The following is a 22,552-nucleotide window of genomic DNA, read 5'->3' as shown; positions in this document are numbered from 1 at the left end:
TAGCAACTTGAGTTCCTGCATGGGATGGGTGGACCGTAACACACCGATGGACCTGCTAGACCTCTGGAGGAGGCATGTTTTGGGAAAAGTATCTCAGTTTCTCTCTCATGTCTTGTCCCGCAGGGTGAGAGAGCTGCAGTTTTACGTCCCTGGGCTGGAAAGAGGCTCCTGTTGGGTGCCTTGGCTGGAAGGCTCCTCTGGAGCAGGAGGACCCGCAGGATCACACGCTTCCCAGCCATGGCAGGGCTGGCCGGTGGCTCTGGCCGGTGTGTGGAGACAAAGTGACCACGAGGCTGCAGTTCTTCTTTTGGAAGCAACAAGATGCCCGTCTGGGACATCAGGTATCTGTCACACAGAAAAGTCCAAAGGCCACCATGCTACAGGGGTGGGTTTTTTGAGAGCTTTTGATGAGTTTCCAGCCTGTTCTCTCCAGTTGTTTTCCAAAGTGGTAGGAATCACCCGTTGGATTGAGTCTATCAGGAGCCATCGCCGCCTTCCTCTTTTTCCCATCTGTAAAACGTGGATGTTACTGGGGCCACTGTAAAGATTGACTAGATAGGTCCGTATCCTGAACTCATTTCTCCCAGTGACTTCAGTGGGATGCCCAGCCCAGAACAATGGCAGGATACACGACCCTAAACATTTCTACAGTGCTTTGAAAGATGAAAAGCAGTGACTTTTATACCTGTGTCAGCATAGGGGCAGGGAAACGTTTCATGATGTTTATAGCAGACATCACGGACATTACACATGAAAACATGGGAAATGGGGCACTTTTCTTGTAGGGAGATAATCTTTAATAGATGGCAACAAGGAAATAAAAGCATTCGTACACAACAGCCTACCTCACGGAGGGGTATGTTTGCCTGAGTAACATGGCCACAGTCACAGATGTTTCCTCCAGAGCCAGAACTGCTGCACAGGGCTGTTCCTTCTGAGGAACCGGAATGAGAGAAATCCCAGCACATGCTTTTCCTCCCACTCCTCACCTCTTGCTGTAGTCGTGGAGAGAAAACGCAGCCCCAGTGCTAGATTTTTTCAATGGAAACATTCCCCTAAAAACCATTTGTTTGTCACTTTGAAGCAGTAGAAGACGATGAAATTTGGTGAGATTTTTTTTCTTCCTTTTTCTCTCCATGGAAACAAGCAATCTCTGACTCTTGTCACTCAGAGACTACACAGCAACATGGCTTGTTTACTCGCTGTTGTCTTCGGTGGATTGAAGCTGTGTGGCCTTGTCCTTGTTCCAGGAAATGCATGGACATAGCTGTCTGAAGGAAAACCCTAATGATTGTATAGTTTTCAGCGCCGAGTGGCAGTTAGCCACCTCGCTTTTATTGTTAACAGATTACAGAGTTGCCTCACTGCTCTGTGCCACACACCACGCTGTGACTAGTATCATTCAACAAAAGAAAATCCCCTCCAAAGTCACCATGTTCTGGAGCTTAATGGATCTGGTCGAGGCTCCATTCACCCGATACCGTTGTCTCTCCACACCTCTCCCCTAAGCAAGGATGGGAAGAGGGGCAGCACGGCCCCGGGGAGCTCACGGCCACACTGTAACCCCTCGGGTGGTCGCTGCTGGATCCCACACCATCCCCACTGCCAGGAGAGCGGAGCTGGGTTTACTCACACCGACCAGCCTCGGGAGCTGTTCAGCATCTTTCCCCACTGAACCCTCAAAAAGAGGGGCGTGCAATAACAACATCCTAACTTGTTTGTGCCATGAAAGGAGCTGGAAAGAATGCACTGAACCACATGACAAGCGAGGACATCAGGCTGCGCAGAGAATAGAAAGACCTCATTTTTAATTACTTCTGAACAAAGTTGGCTCAGTAAAGTATTTCCCATTGTACTGCTGAACTTTTCTTCTCATCACACAGCAGTGAAACGCAGGCTCCTCTGCTGCTGCAAGCGAGCAAAAATCAAGTCAGCGTTTGGGATCACTTCATTCCCTATTAAAAGCAGACTACCCATCTATCACCAGCGTTTCAGACTTTTCTGCAGCATCCAGGCACTCCTTTGTCACTGTAGATGTTTTTATCACGAGAATCTTAAGCAGCAAGGATGTCCCACTGTCCTTACAGAGAGAGACTGGGGGTTAAAGTGCTTAAAAATACCTTTTCCCCATTGCTCCAGGCACGAGTGCTCACAGAAAGGCCATTAGAGAACTGGCTTGAAGCACTGAGGCCTCTGAAGTCTTGACTTCAGTCACAGCAAGAAAGAGGGGACTCGAGGGCCAGTGCCCACCTGAGATGAGGCACAAACTACATCTCCATCCTCAGGCCACTACAGCAGGTACAAAATGAAGAAATATTATTCGAGCAAAGGTTCTCATCTTCAAAGCCTGTTAATTCACACTGTAAATTCTTTAGGGCGTGGACTTTATGGTTTGATTGTCAGTAAAATATCTTCATAGTCTTGGTCTGGGCCAAAGTAAAATATAACGAGGCTTCATTTCCTCGAGTTTTGTTGCGAGATCAGAGTCCAAAGATTCACTAAAATGTATCGCTTTTCAGAATTTTGTGGATTTAGGGAAAAGTCAGAAGTGACTCATGTATAACTGATGTCTTCCTGAGCATGCAGAGAGCCTGAAACAATAGATCTAAGAGATTCAGACTGCCCCATTCACTTTTTCTTCAAAATCTGCTGTTTCCTCAAGTAGGAACTTGGTCAGCCCACAAGAAAAAATCCACATCACACAGCTAACGACACCAGAAGGCCATGTAGGCGTGTGCCTTGGGCAGTCTTGCATTATTTAATTAAATAGCAATTTAGCATCTTGCATTGAAATGTCTTTTAGCTAAGGATGAGGAACTTCCCAAGCAGTAGTAAGGGCCCCATCCCTGTCACTGCTTCCCAAGACAGAAATTGCAGACCTCAGGGTGCACAGGCTCCAACTCCTGCTGTGTTGGTACACAATCCATTTCAAAAAGCACGAGCTGTGCCCTCCTCCTCGCAGGTAAGCTTATAGAACAGCTCTGCTGCAAGCTACGCTGCTTTTTTTTTTCAGAATGTAAATACTCAAGTTCTTGTTTTCCCCGTGGGAATCCTATAGCCACCCAAAGGGGATTTCGGAGGACTAGTTACATCTCCATGTAGCCACCTTCTACTAAACCTCTGCTCTGAACCCTGGTGAGCCTTCTGCAGCTTCAGGCTCTCCTTTCAGCAGCTGCCTGTACTAATTCCTTCCCTGCAGGTTGTTGCTCTTGAAGCAGAGGTGACAGCAACTTGTACCTGTGCTTCAGTTGCCACCGACTCACTGAAGCTGCTGGTGCAGGAGGGTTTGCTACAGGCTGCCAATCTCTGACCTGGAGCAGCTGCTCCTTGGAATTAAAAACACTCTTTAATGACTTTATGAGAGCAAGGCCCAAAAGACCTCACCGTTTATTAACAACCTGGATTAAAAATTACTACTTAAGTTGGAAATGAAACTATCATCACATCATTATTCCAGTCCATTCAAAATGATAATGAATGGTGTGTTAGTTTAAGCTTATATTAATTATTTTTCTTCTGAGCCTAACTACAGTTACATACCTCTGTCCAGTTAATATTTTCTCCTTAGCAGGGTTTGCACGGTTAATAGTCTGTTGGGAAAATAACAAGATACTAGGTAGTACTGTGAAATGTGGCCTCACAATACATGAGAGGAAAAAGTGACAGGCTGGAAGAGAACTGCAGAGATCTGCCCCCGCGGATCCACCCTCGCATGGCTCACCCTTGGGTTACACACAGAACCACAACCGCAAACAGAAATTCATCCAGGCAGGTTTGTCCAAACAAAACCAGCCGCTGACTGCATGCGGTGTTGAGAGCAAAGCAAGCAAAGCTAACACATTTACCTATCACATAACATGGAAACGCATCTGCACTCAAACTTCAGAGGTTAAGAAACAAAACAAGGGAAGAGGATGAAATTCTCACAAATTTGACCAGAAAAGGCTGGTTCCATCTGTAGTACAACAGGGGAAGTTTGAGATGCTGGAGGTTTTCATTGGCAGAAAAACTGCTTTTTAACTGCTTTTTAAGGTCACCTGGGCATCTTCACCAAAGCAAGCAGTATTGCACGAGTCAAAAAGAACACCAAATGATCATGTTACTTAATTTGCCATCATTTGGAAGGGGAAGGCAGTGATGCACAATTATTTTTTTGCTTTTCTTTCCTCCTCTTTCTAAGCTCATGATGTTTAAGTAGTAACATAACCCCTGACTCTTACCCTTGAAGTGCACAACTACCGAAACAAGACGCAGAGGACTCTGCAGTGCTTATGTTTTAATTCAGGCTAAGTGATACTGAAAATAATTTTGAACTGGAGAAAAAGAGAGCATTTTAGAGCACAGCACTATTTTTTTTCAGAAATCTTTCCTTTGTTCACCTTACAAGAAGCTGAAGCAATGCTTTCCTTGAGCCCCTCTGTACTGAGTACATGATAACGATGAGAACTTTTTATTTTATACTATATGAAATGTCTGACCCTTGAGGCATAATAATGTGCTTAAAATATACTTAACAGTACCCTCTGGCTAAAAAAAGTTTCCAACTCATACTTAAAAAAAAATATCCATTTAGATGCTTACTTTGACTATGTGCCCAGCATCAATGGCAAAAGTGCTTCTGTTTAGAAAGGATGGTTCAGCCAAAATTCAACTTGTTTTTCAGGAATAGGAAACTGAAGGAAAAAGAAAGTAAGAAAAGCCGTACCAAGTACATCATCATTCTCCTTTACACTGTAAGTGAATGTTCAAGTGTGTGCAAATCTAGCTGTTCAAGCTAGTGCCTGATAGCACTTTCACAATGAAAAACTGCCAGTGCTGCTGTCTAACCCTCATCCCTGTCTGACATTGTGGGTGCAGGAAGACCACACTGGTGGTGACAAAGGCACAGCAGGAACAGGCTTTGCTACTATCTCCAGCAACTTTTCAAACAACTCCATGCCAGACCAGTCACCCACAAGCTTTGAGCATGGTCTGTCTGCTTTTCATTTCCACTACAGTGATTAATAGTAATGTAATTTCACAGAGGCAATGGAATCACACCGAATTATAAGAGACAAGACAATCAGGAAAAACATCTATTTTATGATTATCTCCATCTGTGAAAAAGGCACCTGAAGTGTTTTGGGGAAAAGCAGAGGAGAAAACTGGTCTTCACTTTCCTCTGCCAGACTGAAAAAAGAAAGGTAAGGTTTACAAAGGGCTGAGTTACCAAAACAAAGCTGAGAAAGGGGCTACCATCTCTTCCACCTGATGTTAATAGCTATTACTAGAACTCAGCAGCTGAGCCAGTGTTTCCACAGCCGTTCTTCAAGAGCACAAAAAGGGCAACCTCTCCCCCCCAGCCATTTTTATGAAAAATATGCTGAAAACTCTCACTGGGCAAACCCCATTTTTCAGTAAACAGAATTGTAACCCTTAAGACAGATTTTCTCCAGCTGGCTTTTAAGATCACGAGTACAAATTTGCAGGTACAACCTCTAGATGACAGAACATAACCACCTCGCTACATGTGGCTGCACACAGCTACCAAGGGGCAGGTTTGTGATCCAGGCCTAACAAACACCAAACAGCAAATCAACCCACGGCCAATGAAAAACAAATAGACAGAGTGTGGGGACTTGTGGATAACCGTTTAGAGAAAGGGCCTCTCTTGACATCTGTCTTGACAAACACACTTTGCATGTACATGTGCAGGAAGGAGGCAGGCAAGTCAGCTGTGACGTGTATGCCTCATTTCTTTGAAAAGTTGGCTTTGCACTGTGTTGTTTAGCCTGCAGGAATCAGAAGATATACTAATATCCTTGAAAACTTAGGTCGCTTTCTCACAAAACGATGAAAACATGACTATTTTTCCCCCCCCTCTATTCATATTCACTTCTGACTATTGATTTCTACTTGCCCTTTGTTTCTCTGATTCTTGGCCAGCTCAACTCGCAAAGTATTACCCCCGAGGCTCAAGCCTTTCAAAGAGGATACAGCACTCTCTGCGGTTGCTTTATCCTTGTAATCGAGAAAAGCCCTGTGCTGTGCTCCTTGCCAATTCAGTCGTAAAGGAGTTGCATGGAATTCCCTTAAAGCACATTTCAGCTCGCTCACTCTTACGCTGGGAGATATGTTCCCCACATACACAGTAGTAATCATGCCAGATCCCTCTAATCTGGGACTTAAAGAATCACTTTCAACATAATGTTGTCCTATTTGAGCTGAGCCCGTAGCAGCCTGCGGTCTTGTATTTTCAGCCATCGCCTTCTCATTTAACGCTGCTGGTGTGTTGGCATTTGCCAAGTCTGAATGTTCATCTTGGAGGGTAACATCCTTGCCAGTCTGCCTCTCTCTGTATCGAAGACTCTTTAGGATGGGGATTTTTCCCAGCATCTCATAGCTGACCTAAAAAGGAGGAAGACAGATACAATTAAGAGATTTCTCGCTTTCCAAAAAAAGACGACAACCATCAGGATCCATCTGTGCCATAAAAAGAGAGGAACCTTATTATATTGCTACCATTCAGAGTGCCAGAGCATTCAAAATGTTACTAATTGCTGGCCTGATTCTGAAGTTGCTCCCTAAATACACACTGCAGGATAAAAATAAACATTAGTTACTCTTTAAGCAAGCAGCACAATGTAGATCCAGCAGGAAAATCAAAACCAAACTCAGAACTATTCGATTTTGACATTTATTTATCAGAGTGCTTTCAGATTTGCATTCGCATTGTTATCCCTTAATATTTGCTTTGACCGAGGGCCTGTGCTCCTGCTCTGGCAGGATCTTACATGCCTACAGTTCATCAGACCATCAGGCACTTCCATTCTGCAGACCTCCTTGCGCTCTTTTGCCCCAGAACAGGATATCCCGTAGGCTGGGTCGCACAATGGGGAGGGACGATGGTGTTAAGCTTGCAGCTGAGGAGCGTGCCTTGTAGCGGGGCTCCTCTGGGTGTGGGCCCAGCTGGAGGCACGTTCTCTGGTTGTGGCACATCACCGCAGCCTCCCTCTTGTCATCCGACCTCACACACCACCCGCAGCTACTCATCAGATCCCACATCAGTCTGCTGGGTTGGTACACAGAACGGAAGAGCACCCGGACACTCTACTTCAAAACTGTGAACCCTCTTTCCCTTCCATCCACCCCCGGTTCACAAGCAGCTTTTCTGGAAGGGCTCTTCCTCTCAACAGCTGAACCCTATCCATCTCAGGCATGAGATGCCCCAGGCTGCACTCAGTGGCTGGCAGGAAACGCAGTGGTTCCCCAGCTCATGTGGTCTAGTTCTTGGCTTGCAGACTGCAGTTGGAAGGAGGAATAATTCGTACTTGGCTGCTGGACAAGCAGAACATCCATCAACACAAGATCCAATTCTTAAATTTAGGGAGCAAAACAGAGCCTAGGGAAGCGATGCCTGAGCTAGCAGAGACCCAAGCTAGTAGCCCACACAGTGTGAGCGAGCCACTCTAGCAGGGTTCTGCACCCAAGCTTATGAGCCACTACTTCTGAGCAGGCTGCGCTGGACTAGCACCAGCATACCCTGGCTAGAACGTGCCTGCACATCTCCCAGCTCAGATCTCGCTCACCTCAGGGCCCGTGGATTCCTGGTCCTGCAATTACAGTCAGAGTGAGTTTGGATCTGGCTGCACCACATCAAGTTGAAAATGTACAGATCTCTAGGGAGAGTAGCCCAGCTCTGAAGTGACTCGAGTAAAATCGAAGACAGGGTGGGGGCAATGTCAGGTTTAGGTAATGGGAAAGCCAGTCAACAGAAGTCTCTTCAATATTCTCAAGGCTCCTCTTCTGAGGAGCAAACAAGTTTTATTTCAGGCTGAAACCAAACAAAAATGTAACTTACATAAAGCCTGTCCTAGCTCTGTCTTGTTAATACAATATTAAACAGCAGAATAGGACTACACCAGTATGGGTGGAGGCCACCTCCATTCTGCTAAACTGCAGACCCAGAGTCAAGGTGTTTGGGATCAGGCCCTTTAAACAAGCAAACTTTATGACTCAGAACAATTTCTGAATAACGCTGACCTGATCTGGCAGCCAGTACAGAGAAGCAAGGACTTCCTCTGGGGCTCTGGGAGCCTCCGCACTCTGAAAGGTACATGCCATTTTCAGATTTTGAAGAGTTATTGCTCTGTGGATTCTTGGACTGATTTGTTTTTCTCAGCCAAGAATTCAGACTGCTGTGTTTGACAGCAAACTCCCCTTCCCTGGGCGATACAACATCAAACCAATGGCTGAAGCCATCTTACTTTGTTTTTACTGGCCAACAATTAGGAACATTTGTTGTCCTCTGTCAAATTTCTATGTGAAATGTAAGCTCTATGCTAATTAAACCAAACAGGAAAAACATTTTTCTATTCTCATGCAACTAATCACTCCTGAGCCCAAAGCACAACTTCAACCTCTTACCAAGTGTACGTACAGTTCCTTTCACCCTGAAATTAAACTCAGTTCACAGGGCATAGACTGGGTGTTTAGTTAGAAAGATCAGTGCTACCAAGGGAAAAGCCTCACCACTTTGTAGATTAAAGGAATGAAAGAGATGGGCACTGAGAGCATAATCTCTGGAACTCCCAGTCTTTCAAGGCCAAACCAAGGAGAGGATTTAGATAATCCAGGGACCAGCATACTCTCTAAGAGACTTCAACTGGCCAGGCTTCAACATGGCCTCTCCTCTCACTAGAGTGACCAGGAGTTTTTGGCACCTGGCTGGAGCTCTTGGAGCTCCTGTTTCAGGCTCCCTGCAAACTCAGGAAGATGCAGTTACAACAGCATATATGGCTTTATAAGGGCTATGAACTGCTGCTTTCTGTAAAAGCTGAAGCTCTGATCAAACACCACCCTGAAGTGAACCTGTCATTACCTTAAATTCAGCCCTGTGCAGATATAACTGTAAATAGCCTTTACACTACCAAAGCAACAAAGGCAGTTGGCTTGGCACTTGGGATTTTCTGGTAATAGACAACATTCCATAAAAAACCTACATTAGACAAGTTCTGACACCGTCAACTGACAACTTTCTGCCACAAAAGAGAGGCAGAGGATTTACCTTAAGGGCTGTTTTCCCTGGGGTCTAGGAGAATCTTTCAGCTGGGCCAAACCTTCCAAGATCTTCCTTATTTTTCCCCACTTTTATGTCAAAGAATGGCGGAAACTGAGTTTGGGATTTCAGTTTCAATTCAACAAACCAATTCACTACCTTTTTTGGGGTGCGGGGGGTGAGAGCCAAAAGGGCAAAGGGGGCAGCGGGTGGCAGAGGAGAGGAAAAAGCTTGCTCTGCCCTGTTGCAAAACAGCAAACAAAAGAACTCTGTGGTAGTACAATGTGTTGCTAATTACGATCATGCAAAAAGTTTCTTTTGTCTTGTGAGCTGCGGAGGATTGCAGTGATTTATTTCCATGTGGAGAGAGGCCAAAGATATTCCTCCTCTCTTTCAAACAAGCTGCACGTTTCTTGGTCCTGTGCCGGCTGGTCCCTCCTCCCTAGCTTTGCCTACTGCTTTAGGCTAAGCCTTGGGTTCTACCCCCAGTCTGGTTGATCCAGTTATGCAGACCTGGGCAAACCCAGCGGTGGAAGCTTCTTCCCTTGCTCCCCTCATCTTTATAAAGTCAAGGCCAAACCATTTATTGATGTTTGTAAACTTTGTATTGAGTGTTGGGATTTCGCTAAATGATTGGCTTTGGCAGTGAAGCCAGCTGAAGAAGTTTCCTATTATCCCTTGACCACCAATTCCCAGGCCAGTTCCATACTTCAGCCCTCTGGGGTTGGCCAACAGAAGCGCTTGTGGGTCTGTGCTATAAACTCAGTAACTGAAGTGATTCAGGTTAAAAATAACTCCACCAAAGGCAATTAATCATTTAACAATCCTGCCTACTCCCTGCCATAGCTGGGAGAGCCTTGGGGAAAGAGGACAGCAGGGTAGATGAATTCTTCTGGCACACAATTACCGGGCTATGGGAAAGGAGCTGAGAAGGGAAATGTGGCCCCTTTCTGACTGAAACCTGAAGAAAACAGAGTCTTGGATGCCGAGTGCCAATACAAATCTCCCAGCACTTAACCCCGAGCATCCACTCTCATGACACCTGGTTTGGTCCCAAAACAACGCAGTGGCAGATGGACTTCTGCAACATCTCTGCTGGAACATCAGGGCTCTCTTCAACCGCTGTTATTCCAGAACAGTGAATGTAGCCACTTTCAATATTTAGTTGGGGAAAATGAAAGATGTGTTTGTCCTCTGACAGAATGAGTAATGCTGACCCCTGATACAGTGCAGGCCAAGCCAAACACCACTTTGATTTCCCTGGCAGCAGAGGCGGCGCGGTTCTGATGTACGGCAGATGAGGGAAGGACAGCTATAGGTTGGAGAGCATGCTAGGGCTGCTATTTAATTCTACTCCATGTAGCTACCCTTCTGCACACACCGACTAATGTGGCTCAAGATGGAGACAGATGCTGCTGCCCTGCCCTGGAAGGCTGCGAACAAGACCAAACAGTCTTTACTACAGTGAGTCCAATAGCCCTTCCAAGTATTGAGGCTGGTAGGCAGAAGGTGTTTGAAAGAGTCACCGTTGCCAATCCTGAGGGGTCTCTGACCCCAGACTGTTCCTAAAGGCCTCCAGGGCAGAGCCCACTTTTCATGTTGTCTCCTTCATCAATTGCTTGTTTCAAGGAGCACTGAGCTCACAGGGGTTTAAAGCACAGACAAAGCCAAGACAGCTAGGACGGGCCAGCACAGTCCAACGCTTTATCATTCATTTGTACAAAATGTCCAAATATGTGCACGCAATCCGAGGGCATATTTCTGGGAGCTGGCAGCCCATGAAGTCTGCTAGTGTCCCTCAGGAGAAACTTATGCAACCCACATTTGGAATTCACAAGCAAAAACTGATTCCATGGACTCCGCAGCAAGGGTCAGATTTGCAAAGGTGTTGAGACGTTTAACCATGCGTGGAAGCATGCCCTGCTCATGCTATCCCTCCAAAAAACAAAACATGACCAAACCTTGGCTAAAATAATGGCAATTTTCTTCTGATAGCAACACTGTGTCCCTGCTAAAGGTTTTGCCAGCTTGAATGTGTGAATTTTCTGAGCTTTAAAACTTTCCAAATAGTCTATCACAGACCCGAATCAAAAGCTGTTTGTTGTCAGATAGTTTCCATCTCTGCCACTGCATACTAAACTCTTTCAACATCAGACCCAGGGATTCTCCCCAGCTCATTTAATTTCGGGAAAAGTCTTTTCCTACTTCTATAAAATTCTCAGCAAAAGAATGATTTAAAAACCAGAAGGAAATGCTTGCTAGAATATAGTGATTTTTCCACCAACTACTCTCATTTCCCTCTTCATGACCCCAAATATTTTAATTGGTCTGTACAGTTTCAATTTAAAATAAGTACAGCGCAAATAACTTCATAATTGTGACAAATATAATAGACAGTGTCACAGATAAAGATCACTGCTACCCATACAAAATACTAAATGAGAAAGTAAGTCGTTTCATGAATTTAGAGTTCCCAGAAACAATGGGTTAGATTTTCAAGACAGATGAAGCCAAATAATTCTCCACTGGCATCCAAATAAAGTTTTCCAGAGTGCTCAGCTCTTAGCAGCTCTTGCTGTCCTCCAAGAGCACACACTGATTTCTCAAACCCCTGAACTCGGATGCAGAAAACTTACCCCTATGCACACTCCCGTACTGACTTTGTATTTAGAAGTGTTTCTAGAGTGCCCAGCACCGATACTGATAATGCTTCTTTGGTATTGATAATATTGTAGCTCTTAGACTTCCTTGGAATTCTTTAAATCAGCATTTCTGTGACTAAAATCACAGCAAGTAATTCACATATTCCTGTTTGGAAAACCTCGACAGCAAGAAATAGCTCAGCTGGAAATTCTGCACTGAAGACTGAAAGAAGGCAACTGAGGGCAAGTCATGCCAATTACCCCAAGAAGTGACTCATTTACTCACAGAGGAACAAGTATTTACCCCATCCCCATATCTACTCCCTTCCTACATAGCACATAAGAAAACCATGCCAAGAAAATGCAGTACCTCTTTGAGCACAGAAATCAAGCCCGGAGACATGGATTTTGTTTGCTGCATAAGTACCTTCTTACCCCTTTTGAGCTGAAAACAGCGTATGTATTAATGGCTATTTATCCTAACAGCTTCAGGAAAGCACATCCTTTACAACAATGCTTAGCTGTAATCCTGTGTTTGCAAACACCTTTAATTTAAGCTCTTAAATCATTGTCTTGGCTTGATCCAGCCATGTTCCTGAAGGATGAACGTTTTTGCAATGTATTTTACACATCACACATCTAAACAACAGAGTTAAGCTACTTTGTGTTGACAAAACACCATAGTTAGAAGTGGGTTATTTATTTACTCACTACCTCTTGGTTCATTTAGTTTTGCTCTGAGGAACAGGAATGCACCAGTAAATCCAGGATTTCAAGGAGAAAAGGATGTAGAAGCAGCCAGGAAAAGTCAAAGGACAAACAACTTAAATAACCCGTATCAAATCCTGCATTTTTAACACCCTGTCGATTAACTGGACCTCCCACCTCCAAGACCCTCTGTGCAGGAGTTGATCATACAGTTACCACCACAACCACAAACAAAACTTATACAAGTCGTTCAGCTCCCTGTGAAAGAATAATGCTCGTTTCTTTCTTCTTTATATAGACACAACACTTTGTTCTCCTCCCAAAGCAGAAATGTAATGATTACCCCTGCTCTGGCTAGTACCCTCCAATATTCTTATCTAATCAACACATGATCTGAAGAACAGCCAAAAGCAGTTTTAGGTGTTAAATCAACATTTAAACATTCAAATAAAGGCTCAATCGTGTAATGTGCTCCACTCTCAGTGAAAGCTGTAGAAAATTCAGCGAGTGTTGTATTTTTCAGACACCACCACTAATGCAGAGCTGTGGCAGGTACTTCATTAGTTTATAAGGCATATATTATAATACTGATCTTGATTTTTTTTTTTTCCTCTGAGAAGCAAAGAAACACAAAGGTAAGATCAAATTTGATATGTCACTTAGGACTGACTGACTTTTCATGAGTGGCAAAGGTTTCACAAAAAAGTCAACAGCCCCTGCAAGAGACTGTGTTCCCCAGACCTTTGAAAAATGTCGCTGCTAAAGGGAATGAGACAGAAGAAAAAAAGTCTTAGCAAGGCCACTTATGAGACTGAAGTCTGACACTAAGACAGACAGACTATGATCAAAAGTATGTTGGCAAGATGGATGGAGCACAAGGGGTAGGCCTTCAAAACAATTACATTCAATAATATCCTAAAAAAATTATGATTCAAAAATAATTCAATGGAAAAAATGCACTAGTACAGACAGAGCTTTTATTTATTTATTTATAACCTCAAATCCTCAACCACAGGCAGGGTAAAATACTCTCCCAGCATAGGAATAAAAATAGTACTGGCTAGAATTGTTTGTTGTAGATACATTACCTTAACAAATTTAACTCTTTTTGCTAGTTGGCAAGTGCTTAACAAACAACTCTTGATTTCCCTAGAAGCATTCACTAATAATTCCTCAGCGGTTTCTGCAAGACATGGGTGTACTATTCCTCATTTCAGTGTTCCTACTGTTACTCAGTCATGCAAGATGACGTCTGCTCCCTAACTGGATGATTTTAGGAATGAAAATCTAATGACAAAGAAAAAGTTTTCCCAGCATGAACTTCCAGTAAAACAATTCACTAAATGCTTTTCTGAAACCATTTGTGAAGCTGCTAAAGTTTCTGACAATCCTGGGGAGGTGGTGAGCCAAACCCATAAAACAATATTTGTCAATAATGATTCACGATTTTAAGCAGTATAAAGTCGCTATTCCTCCACCTGAAAACAAGCTCCAGACAAATTCAGCTATCCTTTGAAAGTTAATCCCATACAGCCACTAGGTAAACAGCAACATACCAGCCACTAGGTCACGTTTTCCTTTCACCACCACAGCAGCACATATTCCACCCATTCCCCACGGCCTAAGGCCATGAACTTCTCTCTGTGGTACCATCTCCAGAAAATGAACAGAGCCAATTTCAATGAGCACTGAGGAATAAAGCACATAAGGTGAAGAAGCCCCTCAGCTTATATAGACTATTATAATACAGCAAACGACTACAAGACATGATGTCTACCTTAAAAATCCACGAACGATGTTTCCAGGGACTCTCACCCTATAATTCATTTGATACAGCAACCTCAGCTTCAGTAACGTAGTTCTCCTCCTCACCATTACCACTTAAAAAGTGCTGAACACAGATGCCATTGTTTCATTCATCTGACAAACACATTTGCTCATTTTCCAAGTGTTTCTAATACAACAAATGTGTTTATATGTAAAAATGGGGGACTTAACAACAGAATGTCAGTACCAGTAAGCCACTTTTAGCAGAGGTAACTTGCCTTATGCCATATTATTTCTTGAGGTTTCGGTCGTTTGCAGTTAGTCTTGATAGTTCTCGTTGGAGTGAGTATATAATCCACGGTTAAATCATGATCATCAAGAAGCTCTTCTGCTATGTCAACCACCTACAAGGAACGAGCGATGTGATAAGTAGTTAAAACCAAATTCACTAAAATTGTGCACCATTCCTGACATCTCACAACATAGGAAAATCTGTCAATGACAGTGGAAACAAAGATGCCACTCCAACATCAGGCCAAGTCTCTTCTTCAGACACACCACTCAGCAGCACACAGTTCTGACTCGTCACTCGGGAGCGGATGTTTTCACTTGCCTGACAGTCATGCACAATAGTAACTACAGGTGTATCCTCCTGCACTGCACCCATTGACACCATCATTGCATATTCCATGTCTGCATAACCTTCCCCTTTTCCAATTCTCCAGCCTAAAATACATAAAAGTAAACAGTGACAGTAAACGCAGAAACAGCAGAGTGGAAAGGCTGGTAACTGTTAAAAGCATGCAGTCAAACTAAGCTGTCTGCAACAGATAAACCAAGCTCAGAACTTGGGAAAAATTCAGATCAGCATCTCTCACAGAATGCAACTTTCCTTGTAATCAGCACTGAAATTTAAATAATACATTAGTTTCAGTGAACTCCTAAAGGATCCCAGGAGCCTCCCATTGAGAATAAACCAAATTTAGTCCAATTCAATTAACACAGAAGCCTATTTACCCACTGAAATTAGAACCCTCTCTTCATGTCAAACATAGGTTAACTTCACGTGGGTGAAGAGGAGTCTGGGTCACATACAAAAAGCATGTAATTTTTAGACAATGGATAAAGTCAGGGGAGAATTTTTCACCACCAGCAAGTGTTCAAAATACTAGAAAACGCAAAATCTGATCCCCAAATAGATACTGAATCAGCAGCTGGAACACATGTCCTTTCACACACCCTGTGAGAGCAGAGCAGATCCTCTGAACAGGGAGCCCTCTTTGATTCTTTAAAAAAAAAAAAAAAAAATTTGTCTGAATAGTTCTACTGAAGGCCAAAACACCGGCCCGCATGCTCTAAACCACACTGCTGTGTGTCCACTAAGTCCTGCTGGCATTGTTGTAAAGCAGGCATTGATTCCTCCTGGTTGGAGCGGGATCAGTGACTTGTCACACAGAAGAGACGGAACTCAAGACCGTAATTCAGTTCCAGAGATAGGTTCAGGTCTGCCAAAAGGAACACGCAGTGTAGCCTACTGACACTGTGAATCGTGACTTGGGACCCTCCTCCTGAAAAGCTTACAAGGCTTTATCTTACCTTTTTCAGAGACAGCCACTGATCCTACAACAACCAAGTCCACTCGTGCTTTCCCATCAAGACCTACAGGCACACTGTATTCTTTTATACCCTGCAAGAAAAAGCATAATTGTAGGTTTGCAGAATGCACAGTCTTCCAACCAGTGAGGCAGAAATTCAGAATATTTTGATAAAACCAAGTAACTCCCCACATTTCAAAGTGTTTCTTCCATGTATAGCCAAGCTGTACATGTCTGGAAAGTTATCCTCAAGGGAATCCTAGAATAGATTCCCTACTACAGTGACAAGAATTTTGGCACACTTCAAGAAGAGCTAAAGGAGGTGGGCACTTTTTTAAGCAAGGTTACTTATTTAGGATCAAAACCTCATACTTTGAAACCCTTTATTGAACATTTATTTCTAAAAATGAGGGCAAATGACACTTCCTACCCTACTAACTTAAAGTTGTAATATGCAACTTCATGCCCATGAGGAATATCAGAGCACTACAAATTCTTAAATTAATTCTCACGTGCAAATCACAAAGTTAATTTAGACACAGCTACAGCATAAAGATGTTAAGCTGCTTTCCTGAAGTCACCTAAAATGCTTTACTGAAGCACAACCAGGCACAGGAGCTGGATCACTCTCCATTTCACACTGCATCCACCGCACTGGCAGTTTCTCCACACCTGCAGCTTTAAAAGCACCTTCCAAAGCTGCCTACATGTTCCCCGAGACCGCATTCCTCAACACTTTCCTGGGTGATCATCATTCAGGATGTGCCACGGCTATCTTTACCAAAACCTTCTATCTAAGATGCTAATGAACAGAAGAACACACCATTCCTGACAAGTGGAAAGAAAAACCTTACATTGCCCTGTCATCCTTTTTTTCTCCTCCTCTCTCCCTGCTTTTCCCCACCCAGCCCTCTTCAGGCTCCTCTCTAAAGAACACATGCCAACAAAATTCTGCCCAGACCTGCAGAAATTAAAAATGGTGCTTACTTAGGTTTTCAAATATCAGATTTAGAACTTTTTAAAAGATATCTTGTGATTTATTCACTCTTAATATATGTGTACAGCGTAATGTAAATCCTCCTCACACCAGCACAACTTTGTGCTAAGTTGGTCCTCACAATAAAGAGGCAATCATTTTCTGTGTAGAGCACAAAACCAAAAAGATCAGTAATTTTCCGCTGACTATCAGTAATAACGCTCATTATCCACTTCACAGGAGTGTGCTAAGAACTGTTTGCACAGTGCTTTGTAAATATAAACTGCTAATAGCATTTATTCATTAGTACCCTGGTTGAGAGAAAAACCAGACACATGGTGGTAAGATCACAGATCAGATATGAGGCGCGAAGCAGGTCAAGAGAAAGGTCTCTTTCAAAAGTGCTCTTCAACCCTGAAAAGCTTAATTAGTTAATGACTTTAATAGAACTTCCAACAAAGAAAGTCGCTACTAATTACCATCCATTTACAACCCTCAGTTGTATACAGGATTACTGTAGAACTTTATTGCCTTTAGCAGGAGCTAAAGAACAAAATAAAACCTATATAGCTGGCCTATTCATTTTGTACCAGTTACGTTTTTCTATCAAATAAAGATGCATATAAAATAACACAAGTTTCTCTGCCAAACGACTTTAGCTGTACAGTATGGTATTTTAACACCAGAGGGCAGCAACATACCACACTTCAAAAGAAAACTGTTAACACACTTTTGTACCTCGGTTGACACAAATGACAGAATTAATGTTTCTTTAGATTTAGGATTCTAAAAGAACTGATCTCTCCTATTTAGTAACGTCTAGTATTTTACCAACCAGATTAGGTGAAAACTGTAAACGCTGAAGTATTCCTTATAGGGTTCACTAGCTCAAAACTGCAGAATACAGGACTACTAATTCTAAGTCACCTATGAAAGTCGCTGAGAATGTTCCAAAAAGCATTCACAAAATATCGATACCATTCTGATAATAAAATATAGCAAAAAGACTACATTTCCTCATGATTTAAGTACCAACAAAAAAAAATATTAATGGGGGATGTGTACACAAACCCAGGAATAACATACTAGTAGAACAGTATTTCAGGTAGCATCTGGTTTTCCAACTTCTCGTTGGACTATCATAACTCAACACTCTTCACAAGTTAATTCAGACCCTTCCCGTTTTTCATTCCTACTTGAGACGTGGCACATATTCGCAGGATCTCCTTAGTTGCACCTGAAGGCGGAACAATCTTATTGAACAGCCCAGTTCTCAGACGCGGTGTGGGAACCAACAAAGTCTTCCTTGCCTGTGTAACAAAAGAAGTTATCACATTAGGAGGTGGGCTCATTATGCACTAAAGAAATATTTTTACCGTCCCGTAAGCCTTCACGTGGTCAATCATCTTACTTGCTACAGAGCAGTTCACACTGTTGTGTAGCGCTTGTAGATGAAGCCCCTTCAGTACAGCAAAATTCTAGATGAGATTTTATTTAAGAAATAGATGGCAAGACATACCTATTGATCTGAAGGGCGTGTCCACAAATGAGCTACTCATATAAGCCAGTGAACACGCATTGGGTTGAGGTAAGTCTGTCACACATTCACCTTGTGATAAACACAAGGCAAATTGAGGCAAGGCTACATGTTTCGGGGAATAAGAATAGAATGATGGTGAAACAGCTATTGCTCTGCAGAAACACATTAATTTCCCCAAACCCTACCTGCACCTTCACCATTTGCCAAAAAGGCAAAGACATCCTTACATTACATGAACAACCTCTCGAGGGTTAGGACCTGTAAATCTCCTGCCAGAGACATGGCAGGTGTCGACCATGAGCTGCTGCCGAGCGCTGCTCTGCTGTCCCACTCTTCTCCTCAGGGGTACAAAGGTGCGTTACCTGCAGCACAGCCAGCCGAACACCTTCTAGAGGTTTGTCAGGATCCACTTTAACCTCATGTGCTCTGTTGAACACATCCAGCTCTTTAATAGAGCAGCAAGCCTGGCGAGACCCCTGCGTGAAGAAAGGAATCAAGAGAGAAGAGAATACGTTCACTTACTTCCAGTGTTAGAAAGCGAGCGTTCTTCTGGGGAGCATCGGGATTTATTTTTACAGTATTGGCAGCTTTGAACTCCTGTAAACCCAGAAGCCTTGTCGCAGCGTGGGAGGCCCCCTGTTTTCATAAGATATCAGTGCATCACCAAGGAGTTCACAGCAGAGAAGGGAAATTTACACTCTCTCATCCTACAGAGAGGCTGATTTCCCCAGATTTCAAATATGAGGGACATACTGCTAATTTTGTGATGTTCTCTATGAGAAACCTGCACATACTAAAGGATGCTGAGCGCTTGATTAATACCTTGCAGGCCTCAGAAAAAGAGGGGATCCAGGTACACTCACTTTGCCTGACTTCAGCCTCATTCTCACCTCACTGAAAGCCAGAGATCAACTTCACTTTTTAGTGATGAATACAAAGAGATTCCTTTAAACACAAGCTATAGTCACAGATTCTTTTAGGTGAAGACTTTCTGGACAAGGCTCTCTCTTTAGAGAGACTACACTGAACTCAGAAGATTCACTTCTTAAGTGAGGTGCTCAAGCTTAGCAGAGCACACACTCCCCTTTTAATTTCAGCTCTCATATCCCCCTAAGGGCATGATAAAGCCTCAGGCTTCCTCCACGTGCTTCTGCACCTATTTTACCTCAGCGCCAAACTAAGGCTGAATATTTCTGCCAGTCCCTTGAGCAAAAGCAGAGCCAATCTCCTAATGCTGCTCATGGGCTAAAACACCCAGCACACATCCCCACAATGCTATTTTCATCATCATTTCTTCAGCAGATACGTGGCTGCACACCTTGAGCTTGGATTAGAACAGGCAGACGGTAAAGTGGTGCCCTGAGTAACTGAATACTTTGAAGTTTTATTTCTTCCTCCCACCCATCAAACTAGTGACACAATGAAGCCAGAGCAGGAGGAAAAGTTCTCTCCACCGCAGCCCAGCAACGCTTTACAGAATCACAGAATCATCTAGGTTGGAAGGGACCTCGAAGATCATCTAGTCCAACCGTCAATCTAGCACTGACAGTTCCCAACTACACCATATCCTTAAGTGCTCTGTCAACCTGCCTCTTGAACACCTCCAGGGATGGGGACTCCACCACCTCCCTGGGCAGCCCATTCCAACACCTAACTACCCGTTCTGTAAAGAAATACTTCCTAATATCCAGTCTAAACCTTCCCTGGCGCAACTTGAGGCCTTCACCCAGTGATAACTTGGCCACCACTCATGTTTTATCAACACACTGTATGTTCCTAGGCTAGGCCCTGTAAGATGGGTGACCTCAGCTGAACGGACCTGCTGAAGGCCCTGGGGAGTGAAATCCAGTTCTGAATGCCTCAGTCTCCCCATCCACAAATATTTTTATCGCCTTCACAAGGTGTTTTTGTGTTCACTGATAGAACGCAGCACGCACCTGCCACATCTCGTCGGGTACAGTTACCTGCACTTCTTTACTTGCTAGAGATTATATACACGTGCTGTTTGCATCGTGACGTTTTTCAGAGCTCTGCCGCGCTCTGTGGTCACTCATCAACGCCGTGGACCGCGGGGAAGTGCGGCTCACAGCTGCCTGGTTGGGGGCTGCAGCGACAGGCAGGGAGCAGGCAGGGAAGGGCGGGGAGAGGTGGGGGAGCCCGAGGCCTGGCGGGGGAAGAAGGAAGCGGCGCAGACCCGCTGGCGGGTCGCCGTACCTTGAAGTTGGGGATGCGGCGGTGCACGGGCCGCGGGAAATCGGCCAGGCCGCTGGCCTCCAGGTAGTCCCACACCTTCTCCCGGACGTCCCCCTTGGAGGCACCTGGAGGAGGGCAGAGCTGAGGGCACGGCCGGGCGCCTCACGGGGGAGCGCTTCGACCGCCGCCGGGCCGGGCCCTCCATCCCCCCCCACCGCTCCGCTCCCTCAGACCAACGATCGCCCCTCAACGGCCGCGCTCGCGCTCCCCCCGCGCCGCGCCGTGACGTAACGTAACGTAACGTAACGTAACCCGCCGTCCCGCCCCTCCGCGCGCGCACCCCCCCTCACCCGCGCGCAGCCGCACGCCCCCCTCCATGGCGGCGCGACCGGCGGCGGAGGCGAGGGGCGGAGCCTCCGCATTAGCCCCGCCCCTCCCTCTCCCGCGCGCGCGCGTCTACGGCGGTGCGGAGCGGTCAAAAAGCCTCGAAGGCGAAGGGAAAAGGGAGGGTGGATGGGAATGGCCGGGCTGTCTGGGCCGGGGAAGGGTCGCTCTTGGCCCGCGTTTGTCTGGATGAGGTGAGCCCCCGGGGAGGGGGAAGCCTGTGCTCCCGCCGGAGCCCCCTTCTGCAGTGTAAAACCCCTGAGGGGAGCTGGGCCTAGTGCGGGGCCCTTTCCTCAGGGCATCAGGCCTGGTGGGAGCGGTGTGTGCTGAGGAAAAAAACATTGCTGCACGCAAAATGCGCGCCTGGGACGGTCTCAGCTCCCTTGTCCGAGTGTCTGTGTTGGCGGGCAGCTTCCAGGCTGTAAAATTCCAGAGGGCTGCCAGGTGTCTTCCTGCTTGGGCTCAAGGTGAGCCGTGTGAGGGGTCACACCCCCCAAAATCTGCAACAGCATCGCCGTTCTTTCTGAAGTTAAACATAGAAAGGGAGATGCAGTACCATTCATGTGAGAGTGCCCCCCCCAGCGTTATAGAAATACCATGGTCTTTGGATCAAGTGTTATAGCTGGGGAAAAAACCACCCTACTTTTCATAAAATAAACTCCCAAATCAATTATTTTTCCATTTAAAATTGGTTGATCATGAATAAAGAAATATCCAGCCTTTAGGTGGGCTTCCAAGTCTGCCAGCTTTCAGAAAATACATTTCTCACTTGCATTTAATAGGATAGTAAATGATTTCTTTGCATGATTTATTATTTATAGAATTAATGTATTTGACAATTACCCCAAGAAGAGGGAGGACGTTGAGAATCCCGACATTCCTGAGCGGAGTGGGATGGAAGGGTCATGGGAACAATGAAACGGAGATTTATTTTAAAGTGTGTCAGGGAAGAGGGAGGAGAAACAGCTTTTGAATTTGGTTTCTAATCTGCTTGGCTTGGATGCTACCGATACACATCCACCGTCAGAGCTGACTGTTGCTCTGCCAACCAAAAAGCGGAACAAATTCGGATGCTCTTCTCTGAATAGTTACAGATGTAGCTGGGCAGATGCAAACGCCTTTTCTCTCTGCGGCTGCTGTTGATTGCTGAACTGTTTTTTTCGCAGTGCGAATCAAAGGCCAGGACTCTGCTGGGTTCAGGAGTCTTTCCCCCCCAGCTATGTGTGTTTTTCAAACTCGGTTTAATATCAGTGTATTGCGCTAAATGCTGTGGAGCAGCTGCGGTGAGCCTGAGGCTTCACCTTTCCACCGAAGTCCCTCGTAAGCATTCAAAGAAAGTGCTTAGAGCCCTGGTTCTGCAATGGGGTGCATTTAGGAAGAGCCTTTTCACTACCTCAGAGTGCTGCTGGAGCCAGTGGGAATCCGTCCAGGCATAATAGACCACCCATGTGGAGCTGGGCCTAAATGTTTGAAGCTCATTCCTCCACTTCCTACTCACGGAAAACTCCCAGCGACTTTGATATCTCTGCGGGGAGTTCAGGATCGGGCCTTTGGTGAGCAATTTACAACCTCTAATGTAATTCAGCATCGTGATTTGCACTCCCGGGCTGCGAGTGCTGACGCTGTCCGTCTGTCCGCTGTCACCCAAAATCGCCACGCCACAGCTCATGGGACTTGTTTCCACTCCAACACGCCCTCTTCCTCCTCTCC

The 22,552-nt window shown here is 44.9% G+C and overlaps 1 protein-coding gene and 1 long non-coding RNA gene across 3 annotated transcripts; both read right to left on the bottom strand.

Moving 5' to 3' along the window:
• Positions 1–3,345: 3,345 nt before the first annotated feature.
• On the bottom strand, positions 3,346–20,876 carry MTHFSD (methenyltetrahydrofolate synthetase domain containing). Of its 2 annotated transcripts, none has more exons than XM_074881781.1 (8): positions 20,809–20,876; positions 20,480–20,583; positions 18,628–18,741; positions 17,922–18,035; positions 15,751–15,841; positions 14,768–14,880; positions 14,433–14,558; positions 3,346–6,387 (listed from the first exon to the last, which is right to left on the bottom strand). In XM_074881781.1, exons 1-8 carry the CDS (start codon positions 20,834–20,836, stop codon positions 5,872–5,874), a joined length of 1,206 nt encoding a protein of 401 aa, XP_074737882.1. In that variant the 5' UTR covers positions 20,837–20,876; the 3' UTR covers positions 3,346–5,871. The 2 variants fall into 2 exon arrangements, with proteins under 2 accessions (XP_074737882.1, XP_074737883.1); XM_074881782.1 differs by lacking the exon at positions 18,628–18,741 and adding an exon at positions 18,788–18,901 and having other exon boundaries at positions 20,809–20,845.
• On the bottom strand, positions 7,712–14,175 carry LOC141948743 (uncharacterized). The gene is made up of 3 exons (XR_012630542.1): positions 13,944–14,175; positions 12,394–12,416; positions 7,712–7,813 (listed from the first exon to the last, which is right to left on the bottom strand). It is a non-coding gene; the product is annotated as an uncharacterized LOC141948743 (long non-coding RNA).
• Positions 20,877–22,552: the final 1,676 nt, after the last annotated feature.

The sequence above is a fragment of the Strix uralensis genome, chromosome 12, assembly GCF_047716275.1.
Source record: "Strix uralensis isolate ZFMK-TIS-50842 chromosome 12, bStrUra1, whole genome shotgun sequence".
In the NCBI taxonomy this organism is placed as follows: Eukaryota; Metazoa; Chordata; class Aves; order Strigiformes; family Strigidae; genus Strix; species Strix uralensis.
Note: the sequence above shows the minus strand (reverse complement) of the source record. Positions and strands in the feature narration are given on the sequence as shown.

What these genes read in the sequence shown, in the direction of transcription:
- MTHFSD (XM_074881781.1), bottom strand. Translation starts at nt 20,836, where the DNA reads ATGGAGGGGGGCGTGCGGCTGCGCGCGG. An exon ending in TTCGGCTGGCTGTGCTGCAG is followed by an intron (nt 18,036 to 18,627) that starts GTAACGCACCTT and finishes TTTGTTACACAG; the next exon opens with GCAAGGAAGACTTTGTTGGT. An exon ending in AGTGGCTGTCTCTGAAAAAG is followed by an intron (nt 14,881 to 15,750) that starts GTAAGATAAAGC and finishes TATGTATTTTAG; the next exon opens with GCTGGAGAATTGGAAAAGGG.